General features: G+C 38.7%; 1 protein-coding gene across 1 annotated transcript in view; it reads left to right on the top strand.

The window, feature by feature from the left end:
- tenm4 (teneurin transmembrane protein 4) overlaps positions 1-18,248 on the top strand; it is a 240,272-nt gene that overhangs the window by 179,785 nt on the left and 42,239 nt on the right. The window contains exons 18-24 of the mRNA XM_079608835.1: positions 460-721; positions 3,773-4,040; positions 4,127-4,270; positions 7,561-7,810; positions 9,330-9,350; positions 15,760-15,992; positions 17,468-17,622. Coding sequence (XP_079464961.1) covers positions 460-721; positions 3,773-4,040; positions 4,127-4,270; positions 7,561-7,810; positions 9,330-9,350; positions 15,760-15,992; positions 17,468-17,622 — 1,333 coding nt within the window. The remainder of the gene's footprint in view (positions 1-459; positions 722-3,772; positions 4,041-4,126; positions 4,271-7,560; positions 7,811-9,329; positions 9,351-15,759; positions 15,993-17,467; positions 17,623-18,248) is intronic.

Genomic DNA, 18,248 nt, shown 5'->3' with positions numbered 1-18,248 from the left:
ATTAACGCGATAAATTTTGAGCATCTGGATGGTATAATCAAACATATCTTGTGGAGCACTCTGAGTATGCGTTTATTTGTCATTTTAACTTTTTGGAAACGGAGCGTAAAAGAGAACTTCAAAGATTTATTATCCCGTTGCGCCCTCTATAGGCTAAGGTCAGCGACTAGTCGACATCAAGCTTAAAGCATACTTGTTCGATGAAGTGTGTGTTTTTTCAGATAAAAGCTTCTACCAAATGTAAATACTATCAGAAGGTAGTTGAGAAACTGACATTAAAATATATATATACGGGCAAGAGTTACTTTTGGCTTGGGGTTTTGCTAAAGGGGACAATGGTGACAGTTGTTCCTTGTGGGGCTTGAACCTACAAGCATACGGTTTCCAACCCAGATTTTGATAAACACAATTGCAAAGCTCTGTGTCTAACCGTTACCGAACATGTCCTCTCTGTTGCAGCTTCGACCTGGTGAGTAACGGGGGCGTGGCCGTAGCGCTGAGGTTTGAGCGCGCTCCGTTCATCACTCAGGAGCACACCTTGTGGCTGCCATGGGGACGCTTCTTCGTCATGGACACCATTGTAATGCGACACGAGGTCAACGACATCCCAAGCTGCGACCTGAGCAGCTTCACCCGTCCCATGCCTATCGTCCTGCCCGCCCCGCTGACGGCGTTCGCCGGGACCTGCAAAGAGAGGGGCATCGTCGTTCCAGAGATTCAGGTGATTCATAAAAAACTGATCACTACGAGCTGGTGGAAGAAGAAAAATGAAATATTGTGTATGTTTTATCTTTTAATGTAACCAAAACTATGTGGGCGGGGCAGCATAATATTAACAATGCATGAATATTATAATTTTAAGTTTAACCAATCAAATCCCAGTTCAATTCCCAGTTATTAAACATCACATTGCATAGTTAAAGTTAGCATGAAATGAAAATGTACCTTATTTTTAAATGCATGTTATTGGTCTATTTGTAAATGATTCATTCATGCATATATTTATTATACGGTATATATTATTATTTTTAGTTTTGACCTCGTTATTCTTGATAAAAAATGTATTAACTTGATCTTCCAGACTTCTCTCTAAAGACGTATGCTGGACTTCTCCAATCATTTATTCCGCTTTAACTCCGCCCCTTTCCTACAGGGATTTTGACTTACAGTGCAATTTACATGTCAAAGTATAGTCAAGTTATGTTTACCACTGGCTTTATTTTACACATAAATAAATAAAAACATTATAAGACCCTACAGGAAAATCTCGAAGGAACCAACGGCGCATTAGTCTTCCGGGTTCTGACGTCATCTCTGCACCACTCTATTGACTCACTATTGACCACTCAAGCTCACGTCCAGTCTCCGCCCTACTTTCTTTAGTTTTTTGTGGATAATCCATTTTACTCTAATGGAAGAATAGATCTCTGCTGCTTTAGTTTTATCATGACTGAGATGCATTGTGAATGCCATTTTTTGTTGTATTTAAAAAGCTTGTTTTATGAAATGTTTACTATATTTTTGTTTGTGTTCGTTTTAAACTTTGAATGTCTTGTTTTTTAAGTCAACAGATGTATTCTTGTTTAGTCTGACACTTGCAGACAGTTCAAACGTGTACTGGTGTCTCAGACAGATAAAACTTGGTAATGTGCCACGATTGATTCCAGACTAGTGCTGGTTCTTAATGATGTTCTGATAGACAGCAGGGGCAGGTTTTGGGAAATGTACATCAGAAGGGAATGGAGGAGGCTCTGTCTCAGGTGACAGTCCTGTGATTTTATCTCCTGTGTGTAATTGGGCAGAGATACACAGTCCAATTTACTACTCCAGACATTTTCTGAAGAACGATAATTACGTTTAGACGAAAGCAGCATGGAAGCTTTTTGAGTCTGAGTCCGGGAGGAGCTTTGTAGTCGGTGCTGAAAAAAAAAAATCTGTGTATTGGTCTTGAGTGACAGGATTTAAAAATATATATATTTATTTTATTATTTTTATGTAATATATATATATATATATATATATATATATTTATATATATTAGGATAGTGGCACACAGGTATCAAAACACACACACATAAATATGTGCACATAAAAAAAATATATATATATATAGCCTATATATATATATATATTTTTTTTTTTTTTTTTTTTTTTTTTTTTTTTTTTTGTGCACATTTATGTGTGTGTGTTTTGATACCTGTGTGCCGCTTTCCTAATTATTTTGTCGTGGTCTTTGGTTAACAAGATAAATGAGCATTCTGCTGTCTGGTCTATTAATAATCGGCACAAATCTGTCCCATCCCAAATCTCGAGGTGGATTATTCACACACACGTACTGTGCATATGCATCTACACACACCCACACACAGAGTTATCACAGGTTTACAAACAGAAATGTCTATGGAGGAGCTTTCCTTATCAGTGTTTATTGACGCTGTACCGATCGGCTGTGTTTATTGGTCGGCTCTGTGCCTGACTGTGATAAAGGAGCGATACGCTGAGAGTTAATGAGAGCGAGCTCTGTGTGTGTGTGTGTGTGTGTGTGTGTGTGTGTGTGTGTGTGTGTGTGTGTGTGTGTGTGTGTGTGTGTGTGTGTGTGTGTGTGTGTGTGTGTGTGTGCAATGAGAAACCTCTGAGCCACTGAGTCTCCAAACTGACTTCCTATGAGGAAACAAAGGTGTTGTTGATGATGCCCGTGTGACCTAGATGTATGCACTGCTTTACACTGAGTAATTTGTTCACTCAGAGCAATTCAAAGGTTCCTGGGTCACATTTAACCCCAAAATCAAAAGGAGAAAAAAAAGAAAATGTATTTAGAAAATGGTATTATTAGAAAACTAGCTTATTTCAGGTCTAGTAGTATTATTTGGCAATATTATTTAGCAATATTGTACAAAATGATGTCCTACCAAATCACCTTCTCCATCCCCACTTTTGTTCACATTACAATAATGAACATTTTCAATAATCAACATTTTTTATTATTTACATGTTATTTTATTCAGCAGTGATGCATTAAATTAATCACAAGTGACAGTAAAGACATTTAATAATGTTACAAAAGATTTATATTTGTAAATAAATGCTGTTCTTTTAAACTTTCTATTCATCATAAAATCTTGTCATGGTTTCCACAAAAATATGAAAAGCAGCATAGCTTTTTTCAACATTGATAATAATAAGAAGAAATGTTTATCGAGTAGCACTGATTTCTGAACAGAATAATATATTTTTTATTTTAACATTGAACAAAGAAGAACAATGTGACACTGAAGACTGGAGTAATGTTGCTAAATATTCATCTTTGAATCATAAGAATATATTACATTTTAAAATATATTAAAATAGAAAACAGTTATTTTTTATTGTAATAATATTTCACAATATTTCAAATAAATGGAGACCCTGGTGAGCAGAAGTCTTTTTTTTAAAGCATAACAAATCTTCTTGACCCCAAACCTTTAACTGGTACCCAAACTTTTACCTGTTAATGTTATATATATTTAATATATTATTATTTTTTAATACAATAGCTTTTTTCTTCTTTTTTTAAAGGTAAAATATGGCATAGATTCACCCAATTTTTTGTTTACACTGTATAATAAAATGTCTCCTGTGAAGAAATTAATTAATTCTCATTTGCGTAGATACCGGAGATGCTAAATAATGCAAACACTTCTCAGCAGGGTGCATCTCCCACAAAATGAGAAGATTTGTTACTGTTGGCTCTGTTTTGTTGTAACTAATGTCAGCATTTTCACCTTCTCCCCAGACCCTCCAAGAGGAGGTGCGGATCCCAGGTACGGACGTGCGCTTGGGCTACCTGAGCAGCCGGACGTCGGGGTACAAGTCCCTCCTGCGGATCACCCTCACCCACTCCACCATCCCGTTCAGCCTGATGAAGGTGCACCTCATGGTGGCCGTCGAGGGAAGGCTCTTCAGGAAGTGGTTCTCCGCTGCGCCCAACCTCTCCTACGACTTTGTCTGGGACAAAGCAGACGTCTACAGCCAGAAAGTTTACGGGCTGTCTGAGTCTTTCGGTGAGTTGGGAATGAAGTGGCTAGTGTCTAATTTCTCAAGGCTGTTGTCAGTCTCAAGCTTAGCAATGTTTCCTCTTCACTGCTAGTGTCCGTGGGTTTTGAGTACGAATCCTGCCCGGATCTGATCCTCTGGGAGAAGCGGACAGCCGTCCTCCAGGGATACGAGACTATTGCGTCCAACCTCGGCGGCTGGAGCGTGGACAAACATCACGCGCTGAACATCCAAAGTGGTGAGTTAGTACACACAGAAAGATATTGAAATGCTCTTAAAAATGTGGTTCTCCATTCTGGAAATACTCATTAATGTTCACTGCTTGCTTAGCACGAGAAGGCTTAAGTCTAATACGGCTTGACATTTGGGCACCTGGTATTGAAAAGCATTTTTATAAATCCGATCACAAGTGGACGACACTAAATACAGGTGTAAACGGGGTCTAAAACGTTTTGAGCTTGTCCACTTTCAATCACTTCCAGAGGTAGTCGAAAACGCATTAGACCGGATTGCTTTCGTAGTGTAAACGCTCATGTGGTCAAATGTGTTTGAAAAGCTGCGAAAGACCGTCTACTCTCCGTCTCCTGACCTGATAAGTAAACATTATGGGAAGCGCACTAGCTAGACGGGATTTAAACTTTGTTGGCTGAGGTCCTAAGTTTGGTTTGAAGATGAAAAAAACACACTAAGTACGATGTCCTCTCACCATTCCTGATTTCTAACACACACGCAAATGAGAATGAATTCATTTCTTCACGGGAGACATTCTATTATACAGTGAAAAAATATATATATTGGGTGAATCTGTCATATTTTAACCTTTAAAAGGAAGAAAAAAAAAGCTATTGTATAAACAAAATGCTATTAAATATACCAGGTAAAAGTTTGGGGTTGAGAAGATTTTTAATGCTTTTGAAAAAATCCTTACATTTACCCACCCATAAACCCTCCCCTCAAAGAAATCCAGACAGAAGTAGTAGTAATAATAATAATAAATGTATTATATGTAGCACCTTTAAAAGTTACTTTCAATAGTGGTTGAAAGTGGACAAAAGAGAGGGATTAAAACACCAGGTGTAAACGAGAATGTGTCTCCCTCGTCTACTTGTGTTCTGATCCACCAAAACGCATCTTAATACCAGTTGTAAACTAGGCCCTGGACTGGGATAAGATATAACATTAATTTATACAGTATAGCGCTTAATACAATACAGATTGTTTAAAAGCAGCTTCACCTAATAAACAGGAAAATAACAGTGTTAATGTAAAATTATTCAATTATGAAACAAATAAGATTTTAGTTAAAGCAGCTCTAGAGAAGATAATAGTGCCAGTATTCAGCTCCATTTAGTTCAGTTTTGTTTCAGTTCAGTTCAATAACTGTCAATGTTGCAGCGTTTGTCAATTATAAAACAAATTCAATTCAGCTATAAGCAGCTCTGCAGACTGCAGTAGTGTCATTATCCAGTTCAATTCGATTCAAATGTTGTTCAAATCCTATATTGTCAATGCAGTTAAAAGATAATATCACTGAATATTAATTGTCTCTCAAACCCCAGCTCAGCAAGCGTTATTTCTACAACAGGACCTTATTGGAGTTGGTCAATTTTCCTACTGCTGCTGAATTGTCTCTGAAATCAGTGATTGTATAAACTGCTCCATTCGGTTGCTGTCAAGTATTCTTTTGCTAGCGCACAGGTGCACTTATCTCAGTAAATGAGGCGTACTTGTAGCACAAGTGTTAGAAACGCAGGTGACAGCTTGGTCTGTCACTAAAACCCAGCGCTGTCGACATGGGGACTTCCGGTAAAATTTGCTCAAATTCTTCAAGTGTCAATTCTCTCTTTCCTTTCTCTTTTCCCAAGTGACTGTTTCACTGACACTGAAGCTTATTTTAATGTCATCCGTTTAATTGCCTCTTCTTGGCTCCATACTTATGCAGTAATAGTTTTCACTGATAGACTTGAAAGAAGCTTAATTGAAATTTTGCAAAATGAATTAATGCCAAAAAAACAGCCACATTTTTTTTTTGTCAGACTCTGCAAAATAAATGTCTAAAACTGAAAGAAAATGAATCGCACTCAAGCAAAATTACAAAGTTTCTGATCATACACCTAAATGAAACTATCAACTGAACCGTGTTTTCTTGTTTGTTTGTTTTTGGTCAGGTTAATGAAAACTTTGTACATCTAAGGAAATTAGTCAAACTCAAACTAAATGAATTGCTGCCAAAAAACGACCACAAAATTCACACCAAAGCATGACACAAATATTTGTACTGAAATAAAAATGGCTCACACTCAAGCGAAATTATAAAATGCTGAAATTGCTGACAACTGCTTTTCATTCGTCAGGTTTTGGTGAAAAAAATTAATTTCTGAAAGTAAGTGAATTGCTCTAACATACCAATCCGATCTCACGGCAATTCGTACATATTTTACGGGGTGACTAATTCGTACGAATTCATACGACCGCACTCGTTCGAAATGCGTATGATTTTTGCTAAATCTTACATATGTTACGAGTTGCCCAATTCGTACGAATGACCTACCCCTGCCCTAAACCTACCCATCACTGGGGTTTAGACAAATCATACGAATTAGCCACCTTTTAATCACTCGTATGAATTGGTCGTGAGATAGCGTTGAACATACTGTACAAACAGAAACAATCTATACAACTTACAATAAAGGTTTAAACTGCTCCACATTTATCTGGACTATTTCTTGTACAAAAGCGTGTGTTACCAGTGATTTAATTTTTTTAAGAAGTTTACTTCAGCAGCTAAATTTTCTCCAAAATTGCCAGATTTTCTTCAAAGCTCCAGGGAAATGCCTTGCTTCAATTGAAAGCCTTTTACGCAGTTCATTTTCGAGCTTGATGAGAATAACCCCAATAAGCCCACCTACATTTCTAGCCAATCAGCATGGGCGGCCTGAGAACGCTGTTATTTAGCATCTCTCAAAACACAGCGTGGTTCAACAGGTGCTCGGGGAGAAAGCTCTGCAGAATGAAAATGACTGGAAATTGAGTTTCACGCACTTTGCCACTCTGCCACTTTTGAATGGCGTTTGTGGCGAGCTGTTCAGCATCTGAGATTCATTGAGGCATGCGGTGAAGATTCAGATTGACTGTGATACTGATAATAAGAGGAAGTTCTCTCCTGCTGTGACTGTGGACTTTTACTTCGCTGCTTTCTGTACAGAAGCATCTGGCTGTGCGAGAGAAAAACACCTCCTTCCGATAAATTAATTCAGTTCTGTTTAGCACATCTCGGCCTGGTTATTTAGCGAAATCCTTTCTCAAACGCCGGCAGCCGTCCTGTTGCTCTGTGACAGAGAAAAGCTCCATACAAATACATTTAATGTCATTAAATTTGAGCAGAATTGAGTCCAATTTTAAACCCCGGCTTCTCATATCCGACAAAACCTGTCGATTTACTGCTGAGTGAATGCAGTTCTGAATGGATTCGTGTAAATGACAATGAATGGACAAAATACTTATGGCGTCTCCCTCTTTGTCACTCAGGTATCCTGCACAAGGGTAACGGCGAGAACATCTTCATTTCCCAGCAGCCCCCGGTCATCGGAAGCATCATGGGTAACGGGCGGAGGCGCAGTATCTCCTGTCCGAGCTGCAACGGGCTGGCGGACGGGAATAAGCTGCTCGCACCTGTAGCTTTAGCCTGTGGGTCGGATGGCAGTCTGTACGTGGGGGATTTCAACTACGTCCGTCGGATCTTCACCACAGGAAATGTCACGAGTGTCTTAGAGCTCAGGTTTGGCATTCTGCATGTGCATAGATACACAAACATTCGCCTAACCACCAATGACAAATTGCTTTGTAAATCTTTTTAGATAAGTTGCTCCCAAACCAAAAGGCATATTGGAGCTCTACTCGTATAGCACATGATTGATGCCGGCTTTTTACATATAAAGTTCACACAAAAATGACAGATCTGACCAGATTTGTTTCATAAATGACAGAATTTTCATTTTTAGGGGCATTGTTTCTTTAAATGTAATGCTACAATTTCATCCACCTTTCCTTCTAACCCAATAAGCACACATGCATCTCCAAGACATTTTGGGCACAGTCATCTGGTAATTTTGTTAAAGAGAAAATGTGCATAGCCTATATTCACATATGCTACAGTACATTCATAAAGACACATCATCCCCCTGACAGCATTTTAGAGATGTATTGGGAATGAACAAAACTCTTTATAAATTACATCTCCAGATGAAATTCACGAATTAAATGGATGTCTAGGCCAGAGGTTTTCAACTGGTTTTGCATCAGGACTTGGATTTTACTCTGGAATATATTTTAGCCTGATTCCTTTTTTTTTTCAATCCTAACTATATAGAATTATATGATTGTTTGCATTTAATTTTTTGCATTTAGCATTGTTTTTCCATATCAGAACAGACTGTGACACATTTTGGCCTGGTCAACAATCCAGTATGTCTGCTGTGCATGAATCCTTTCTATGTGTTGTGATGTATGCTTGTAGAACTGTCTGTAGTAGTACACTTTTACCACTCTAACCATTTCTCTGTACATTTAAAGGGACAGTTCATCCAAAAAATGTAATTCTGTCATTAAACGCTCACCCTCATGTCGCTCCAAACCCGTAAGACTTTCATTCATTTTCAGGATGTTTTTGATGAAATCTGAGAGCTTCCTGTCCCTCCATTGACAGGTACGCGACTACTACTTTGATGCTTCAAAAAGTTAATAGAGAGATCGTAAAACTAATCCATATGAATTGAGTCGTTTAGTCCAAATTTTCTGAAGAGACTCGATCGCTTTATATGATGAACAGATTAAATTTAGAATTTTATTCACATGTAAACATTGATCAGCGAACATAAACAGAAGCTCAACCGAACCTGCTTGACGCATAAGAACAAACAAAACCTCATTGGTTCAAACGTGGAAGCTCAAACGTGCTGCGTAACACGAGAATGAACCTCATTGGTTCTTGCTGAAGCTCCAACATGGTGCATAACATGAGAATGAACCTCATTGATTCTCACGCGTCAAAGTGGTAGTTGCGTAGCTTTCAATGGTGGGACAGAAATCTCTCAGATTTTATCAGAAAGATCTTTGTTTGTGTTCTGAAGATGAACAAAAGTCTTACAGGTTTGGAACGACATGATGGTGAGTAATTAATGACAGAATATGAATTGTTGGGTGAACTATCCCTTTAATGCATAATTTAAGTACTAACTCTGTAAGCTAACCCCCTTTTTTCCACTTTCTTCTTTTCATGCTGCTCTCGCTAAGTACAGAAATAAAGATTTCAGGCATAGGTAAGAGATTTTCTAAAGAGTAATACCATTTGTTATGATGAATGAACATCAGTTTAAATGCTCTGTACGGTCTTTGTTTGATATACAGTTGCTTTTGTAGCCGCCTGTGGAATGCGCCCAGTGTAGGTGTTTTCCTTAAATTAAAGCGTACCAAGAAGTGCATTAAAACACATCCTCTCCAGATAGCAATAAAAGGGGCAGTGCTACGACTGAGCTTTGTGCTGTAGATCTACAGAGACCAGTTTGATGCATGGGTAAACTCTCAAAGTGGGTTACCACATCAGTAAAAAAAAAAAAAAAAGCCTTAAAGAATTGTATACATTGAGGAAACCAGAGTCAGGGCACATAATTTGAAACGTCAGACAGAAAGATGGAAAAGCGGTTACAAGCTTAGCATAAGACCGGTATCAGCGTTTTAAATATTTCTCGCCCTCAGGGGACTCAGCTTCCTTAAAGAATATAATTACCCAACCCTACCCATTAGAAATACCCGCGCTGCCTTTCCCACAATGCAGCGTGATATTTCACCCGATGACAAATTACACATTCAAAGCGCCGTCGGATCTGAATACACAGTTCGTTAACATGTTTGATTTGACAAATGGCAGCGTGGTATCGAGAAAAAAAAAACATCAGTCATCAAACTTCGATCTAAGCTTTCAAATATTACACACATCCTCCCTGTGGTGTTATGAACCTTTAATATAAGATGTGTGGCACAACCAGCTGTGTGTTTTGACAGGCATCAGTGTGACAGCTAGCAGTTTGATGCTCAGGTATGACTGACAGGATATGAGAGGTTTCTCTGAGAGAGCTTGGCTAAACCCAGAACACCTGCGAGTTTCAAAAATGCCCTATCCTTCATGATGAAGCCTCTGTTAAACCTTGCGTCGTCAGGTCGTGACTTTCCTGTGGAGGATTCAGTCAAGACAAAGGGTGGCGTCACACATCATGTTGCTATTAGATGAGGGCACATGTGCAATGCTGCAATAAATGGCTAGTTGAATACTGCATATTTGCAATGCCAGATAAGCGCTGTACAGTTGATTGGGAAGATGCATCCCAGGGACATGAGGGGCAACGAAAGTGATTCTCTGTCGTGCTGCCAGAACTTTCGACTTGCTCTGGCATATAGGTATCCATTGCTTAATGAACATTTTAGAAAGGTAAGACTTTGTACTTTAGGGCAAAAGGGCCCAACTTTCCCGAACACACAAAGTTTCTAGTAATCCAGAAATCCTTGATGTGCTGGTTCAGGTGTGGATAACAGTGCAGGACAGAGGACCTCCAGGAACAGGATTGGACAGCCATGAATCTATTAGGGAATCTTTTTCACTTTATTACTGATTGATATCAAACCTATTGTTTGGGATGCACAATATATCGGCCACCGTATCGGTATCGGCCGATATATGTTCATTTTTAATGTTATTAGTATCGGCCCGATAAGAGAATTTGGCCAGTATTTTTAAGCTGATAAATAATGCATTATTTCCTTCAGCTGAGACACTTCAGATGCACAATGTTAGCTATGATGGTTTTGAATTGTTTGAAATATGATTGGAATCACTTCAAAACAGGAAAATACATGTTCTGTAATGTAGGCTCCATACAATTATAATGAGAACATTATAATTGTGTGCTTGGGACATGGCTTTTCATGGTGAGACTTTTGTTTTTGTAATCAAGATCTCAAAAATTCTATTAAAATTTGGATTTCGATTTATCGGCCAATATAACGGTCATCGGCTTTCAAATATAAAGAATTATCGATATTGGCCAAAATGTTCATATCAGTGGAACAGTCTCTCGACTCCCTCAAAAGGGATCTTGTGCGTTTCTATCCATCAAACAGTTTGACAAGTAACCTAAGTCTGAAAACAAGGACTTGCTGTAGTGTAATGTAAAAGGTCTTCTTCTACAGTCAGTGGTCTTATTCTGGGTAAATACTGTATTGCCCAAGCTGCAGATTGAAGAGAATATTGCTGTGCAATTTATCAACATATTTATTGCAAGCTAGCTAGATGAGCAGTAACACATCCATATTTAATACTGCAGACCTTTAAAGCTAACTCTATTACCCCTTTCAGTTCGAGGTTTCTTACCGTGATAGTTACACAAGAATGCAAGTGAAGTATGTTCAGCAGGACCTCTATTTGTAGGCCACGCATTCACATTTCACATGTTGGCCTATGGGTCACTCCATGCTTTTCGGTGTGTTTGAAGCCTCTGCTTTGTCTTCTCGGCTCTGGACCAGGTTTGTGTTGTTCTTTTGATTGTAAAAGTTGCGCTTTAGGGTATACAAGCTAAATCACTTACCGGAACATGTTCCTATAATTCATTTAGGAAATAAACATTTGTAGAAACGACTGCTGAAAAGGCCCAAGTCATATTTGTAACCAGAGTTGAGCAGTCATCACTGTTTGTGTGAAAACAAATAAATGCATCACAGTGTTTATGTATGTGCACACAGACGAGAGAATAAGGCTAGACCATGATCTCTCTGACATACCCGCTGACCCCCTTTCCACAAGAGTCGCTCACCTCCATCGTCACAGCAACATGCTGAAAAATCCAATTATCCTCCCCAGACTGGCTTTAGTCGTTGAATATAGATGGAGCCTATGAAGGTCATGGTGTTCTCCTCATCACAGAAAGTACAATGCCGTGTGCCTCCAATTGTACAACACAGAGGCTTCTGGGACTGGAACGCATCTACCCGGAGTGTCAAACTCCCTGGCAGATTCTTGCAAAATGGGATTGAGATTTTTCTTGACAAACCCGTTTTACCTTCCTTCCTAACCGAGGCCATCATTCAACGCGGTCCTGCCGGCCCCAGGTCAACCAAAGCAGCCTGATTCCAGCCATCTTCTAGAAGGTCAGTTGTCGGTCTGAATAATAGATCGAAGCTGACAGTGCTGCAGACCTTGCGCTATTCCTTTCCACACTCTTGCGTTGGCCACTGGGATTCGGCACTAACAGCCCCAGAGTTACATGACTGGGATTTGTTAAATCAGTTTTGAATGCTTCTACGAAGACAGGTTATGTGTTATATATGATGGCATTTGGCAGATGTGTGTTGTATAGCATTTGCTATGGCTAGTCATCTCTAACCTAGCCCTTCCTGTAGAGAATGTTTTTAACCTCACGGTTTTTTGTTCTCTTGCGGCAACCTTGTGCGATTTTAAATGCGGATCCTGAGACGGTTTGGTTGTTAGTAATGATGGTATTTGGCATCTCTCGAATAATGCTGAACTTATTTGTTCTCGTGTGACCTTTCTCGCTTTGGATTTGAATGCTGCTCTCTTGAGACAAATTGGGTGTTATCAATAATGGTATTTAGCAGATGTGTGTTGTTGCTTTTGCTACGGCTATTCATCTCTTGAGGACTACCATAGACGGGTGTTGTGGCTCTTTTTTCAGCACATTTTTTCACTTAATGCTTTTATTCTTTTGGTGTCCACTTGGTAATTTTTAATGTTTATTCAAGACAAGTTGGGTTTAGCAATACTGGTATTTAGCTTGTAGCATTTGCTCAGGCTATTCAACTTACGAAGAATGCTTGTCCCTGAGCATTCTCTTGCAGTGAACTTTTCTCACTTTGCTAGGTTTTGAATGCTGATCCTTAGACAAATTGGATGTTAGCAATGATTGTATGTTGCAGATGTGTGTCCTAGCATTTGCTGTCTAGTTATCTTGAGAGTGCTAGTCCTACAGTAGAGGGCTATTACAATATATATTGTTCACTTAACATTTTCACTTTATCGCTGTGACCTTCAAGTTCTGAATGCTGATCCTTTGATAGGTTGGTTGTTAACAATGATGGTATGTACCAGACGTGTGTCATAGCACAAGCATGTCATCTTGCGAAGCGTGCTTTTTATGTAACATTTTGTTCTTTTATCACGACCTTTCTCGCTTTGTTAGGATTTGAATCCGGATCCTAAGTCAAGTTGGTTTGGAGCTATGATCGCATTTGGCAGACATGTGTCGCGTAGTGTTTGTTGTGGCTAGTCATCACTAGCGTACTAACACAGCCTGACCAGCAAAGTTGCACTTTTTGCAAAGAATAAATTGTACAGTTAGCATTTTTGGTGTCTTGAATGACCTTTCCCATCTAAATTCTCGTGCTAGTTGTGGTTGTTAGCAATGATAGTAGTCGGCAGATGTGTGTCATAGCATGGCTAGTCAACTTAAGAATGCTTTTCACTTATCGTTTTTATTCTTGTTCTGTGACCTTTCTCACTTTGTTCGAAAATGATGAACCCCTCCAGGAAGCCACCATTCCAGAAAGGCGAGAGCATTTCACACTTTTTTTTTCTTCTGTCATGAACAATGGCTGAATATTCGCACATTCTTTAGCTAACATTTAACGCGAGTTGAACATTATAATTTCCACCATGTTTCTCAGACAATACGGTAATGTCTTGTTTTTCACTGTACTCCAGCTGATAGAAATTGCATGAGCCTGAAGAAACGCTCGTAGGTGGTCAAACTTTACGAACAAGCGCCAACCTGTGAAACTGGTGCAAATCATCCCAATTTCCCCACAAGCTGTCTTTGACCACAGAGGTAGCCTTCAGCGGAGGTACAATTACAGCATATCACAGATCAACTTGAAAAGTGTAAAATTGCAGTCCAGGTGCCTAGACTTTCTATCGTTTTCTCCGAATCTGATTATCGTATAGAGAGGAAACTCTATATTTTGCCTCCTGATTGGAGTTGTTTTTTTGTTTTTTTTCACCAGAGACCCTCTTTCGTCTGATTGGAGTTATTTAGTTGGGCTTTCATGTTCTTTAGCCCCCTGTGTGGTGAGGGATGACTTTTACTGTCCAGCTTTGCTGTATAATGGACTTTTTTTATTTTTTCGGCCTGTGGGCCATTTTTGCTCCGGGAATGCATAATGTGTTTAGATAACGGCTCTAGACCACATGCATCTCCAGCTGAAAGTTTCCCTTCGGGGGGTTTGGTGGCATACCTATTGGAATGCACAATGGCAGCACATTAGACGCTGGGCCGACTGTACTAACCACAGGCTTTACACACACTACATGTGTTTCTATATTTGGACTGAGAGTACATGCACACCGTAAAAGATTGATGCGGAGAGGACATGGCAGAGACATCTCTAGTTATGGCAGTGGGTCTGTCAAATGTTGATTCTTATTTGCAGTGTACATGATCTCTCCATCTCTATGCGTTAAAGTTGTTTTTAACGCATAGATTTGAATGTGACAACGGATGCACATTTCAACATAGTACAGTTGCATCAGTATCATTTATAAAATGGATAATTTCACCGCACATCATGGCTAACAATGTAGAACAGGCTCCCGCACTTTAATGTCTTATAATTAGATTTAACATTAAGAGCCATATTTACTAAACAGGGCAAATTAGCCTGAGAGCGCAATCCCATAAAAGCGCCAATGGCAGTAGAAAGTTCTGTGCGTGATCTACTGGCGCCACGCACATTAAAGAACACCGATCATTTCCATTATGACCAACGCAATCTAACAAGAGAAGCGCAAATTAGCGTCTGGTTTAAGAATTTTTTTGTCCGTTAAATAATGGTTCATTTAAATACTCTCCTCCCATAAATTTTGTGTCTGAAAGGAAACCTACAAACGCATATGCAATAAGGTCAGCCGCAAAAATAACCCTATCCACGCCTTTCAGCAATAGTTTTTCACTGCGTGTCTTTAGTAAATCCTGACAGTAGTTTTTTAATGTTTGCACTGATTCAAACTGTTAGTAAATATGGCCCTTAATAACATTGAGATACTATTATAGTTTTTGTATGTATGTATTTTTTTTGTTTAATTGGTGTTTTGTTTTGTATTTTCCATTTTCACTTTAAATGTAGTCATTTTCTTTGTCATTTTTATGAGTTGTTATTTTTTAATATAGTATATTGTGTTTATTCATGTTATTGCAGGTTTAGTTTTAGTTATTTTATTACATCAAGTGAATCTAAATTAAAATGAGAAATGTCGCTTTGGCAATTTTTACTAAAATAGTATTAAAATACGTTATATATATATATATATAAATAGAGAGAGAGAGAGAGAGAGAGATGGATGGATGGATGGATGGATATAAAACTTATTTTAATACTATTTTAGTAAAAATTGCCAAAGCGACATTTCTATATCAACATTATAATATATATATATATATATATATATATATATATATATATATATATATATATATATATATATATTCTATTTTTAGTTAGTTAACATCTATTTTATTTCAGGATTATATTTGCTACCTGAAATAAAATAGTACAATTATTATTATTTTTATTTTAGTTAACATCTTTTTTATTTCAAGTAACAAAAATAATCCTGCTTTACACAAACCTTTACACCGCAATTGACTGTTTTTCTTTGTTTGTTTTTAGCAATAGCCCTGCACACAAATATTACCTGGCTACTAGTCCCGTTTCGGGAGCCCTGTACCTTTCGGACACCAGCAGCAGGAAGGTGTTTAAGGTGAAGTCTCTGAACACGGTGAAGGACGTGGCAAAGAACCTCGAGCTGGTGGCGGGCACGGGCGATCAATGTCTACCCTACGACGAGACGCGCTGCGGGGACGGAGGCAAAGCCGTGGAAGCCACACTTACAAACCCTAGAGGTAAACCTCCAGACATCTGAATAACAGTGTTGACATTTCTCCGAAACAGACAGTGATTTTCCCATTACTCATTCAATTTCCCCATCATTCCCATTAGACTATGAGCAAATTCCCTTAAAGGTGCTGTAAGCAATTTCAGCTGTTTTGCTTCAGCCACACATACTCTCTCCAAAATGAGCATTGCTTCCATATATTCGTGCTGATACAAGCCCCGAGCGTCTAAATTGAGCAAACCCCAAAACCACAGCATGAAATTGATAGCAAAACCTGTGGTTTGTAGTATGTAGCATATGTAGTGCTTTGAGGGGAATTATGGGGGGCCCGAAATGAATTCTTTCCTCCATTTTCACCAACACAAAGTAATAATAATATAATGACAATTCGATTTGCTAGTCTATTTCGTCAGCTGAAATTGAAGAAGCATCTGTGACAGAAGCCTTAATTATCTCAGTGGAAGATGACGCACACACAGTCACGCGTTTCCCTTTGTCATCCGCAGTGTCATCGGAAAGATTCACATGCTCGTAAATAGCTTGAACAGCACCACATGCATCTCTCTTCCCCACATCCGTGCCTTCTTGTTCCTCAAGACATGATAAATAATGAATTCATCACATGGATTTTTTATCATAATTCTGGCTTCCTATGTTGATGCTGAGAGATATCACCTTATCGTTCCAAATTTACAGAATGAACATGTGCTTTGTGTAACTTCTTCTTGTTGTTGTTTTTGCACCATGTGAGAGAATTTCACTGAAACTTAAACAGGTTCAATTTCACATTAAAATCTAAAGGAAAGAATAGAAAACTGTTTATCTATAAAAAACATGGTATTGTAGGCTCTTTTATAAATTATTTTTGCTCCTCTTTTATAAGTTGCTTTGGCTAAAAGCATATGATAAATGCATAAATGTAAATGTAATTTTGCACAAAGAAAACAAATCTGACGAAAATTTGTCATATTTTCTTCCTTTATTATTTTCTTTTCTTTTCTTTTTTTCAATAGTGATTCTAATTAGATTTTCATTATGTAATATAGTAATTTTGTAATATTTGCATGGATCAAAAGCCAAACAAATACTACCACTTAATTTCAATTTCAGTATTTATTTTTTATTTTTTTATTGCATTGTAGAAATGAGAATGACGATAGATAGATAGATAGATAGATCGATAGATCGATAGATAGATAGATAGATAGATAGATAGATAGATAGATAGATAGATAGATAGATAGATAGATAGATAGATAGATAGATAGATAGATAGATAGATAGATAGATAGATAGATAGATAGATAGATAGATAGATAGATATTTTGGGGTGAAATATGAATTGACAGGATGTTATTATCCCAATTATTTATATGAGTTATTTTCTATTCTACTATTATCTATGTTATTTCAACATAGATAATTTGCAGCGATTGTCCTCCCAGCAGAGATCCATTCCCTTTTTCTGTCTCTTGTCTCCAGGCATTACAGTGGATAAGTATGGCGTGATCTTCTTTGTAGACGGCACCATGATCCGCCGCATCGATCAGAACGGTATCATATCCACCCTGCTGGGCTTCAACGACTTGACCTCGGCACGACCCCTGAGCTGTGACTCTGTGATGGACATCTCACAGGTGGGTTTGTCTTCTCTGCAGCGTTTTCACCCATCCGCCCCTTTATAAAGCCCAGTGCGTGGCAGGATTTACGAAAGGCCAGCGTTCCGCCACCATGCTTGGCGTAGTCGCCATGTCAATCTTACCGAGGGTGAAGGGTTGCAGCTGACAGCTTTTTAGGGCAGGTCAGGGGGCTTTGTGTTGCTGTGGGTCCCAGTAACCCAGATGCTGGCTTGCAACATCCACTTTCAAGCTGACCTACAACCCTCCATCCCAAAGACACGCTCACAGAGGGGTCACCCTAGGCGCTGTTAACCAATCCAAATGTTAACTGTCACCTCAGGCAAGGACACTGCCTTGACTGCCATCTCTAAAACATCAGTTAGGATTGTGACACAGCCCTAGAGGTCCAGACCTTGGTCGCTTTAGTTTTCCTTAACTTTATTTTGCCTGCAACGTTCTCCCAGTGTCAAGACAATCATCACTGCCTGCGGTTACAATGACAAATGAAATATCTTCCCTTTTATCTGTTCAGTTTGACCGAAATAAGCCTTTGCCTTAATTCTAAAGTAAACCTGTCTATCATGCATTTGTTTACCCAATTTTATGTTTTGAATGTAGCATTCATGGGCAAACTGGAAAAATGT

The sequence above is a fragment of the Phoxinus phoxinus genome (assembly GCF_949152265.1).
Source record: "Phoxinus phoxinus genome assembly, chromosome: 4".
NCBI lineage: Eukaryota > Metazoa > Chordata > Actinopteri > Cypriniformes > Leuciscidae > Phoxinus > Phoxinus phoxinus.
Note: the sequence above shows the minus strand (reverse complement) of the source record. Positions and strands in the feature narration are given on the sequence as shown.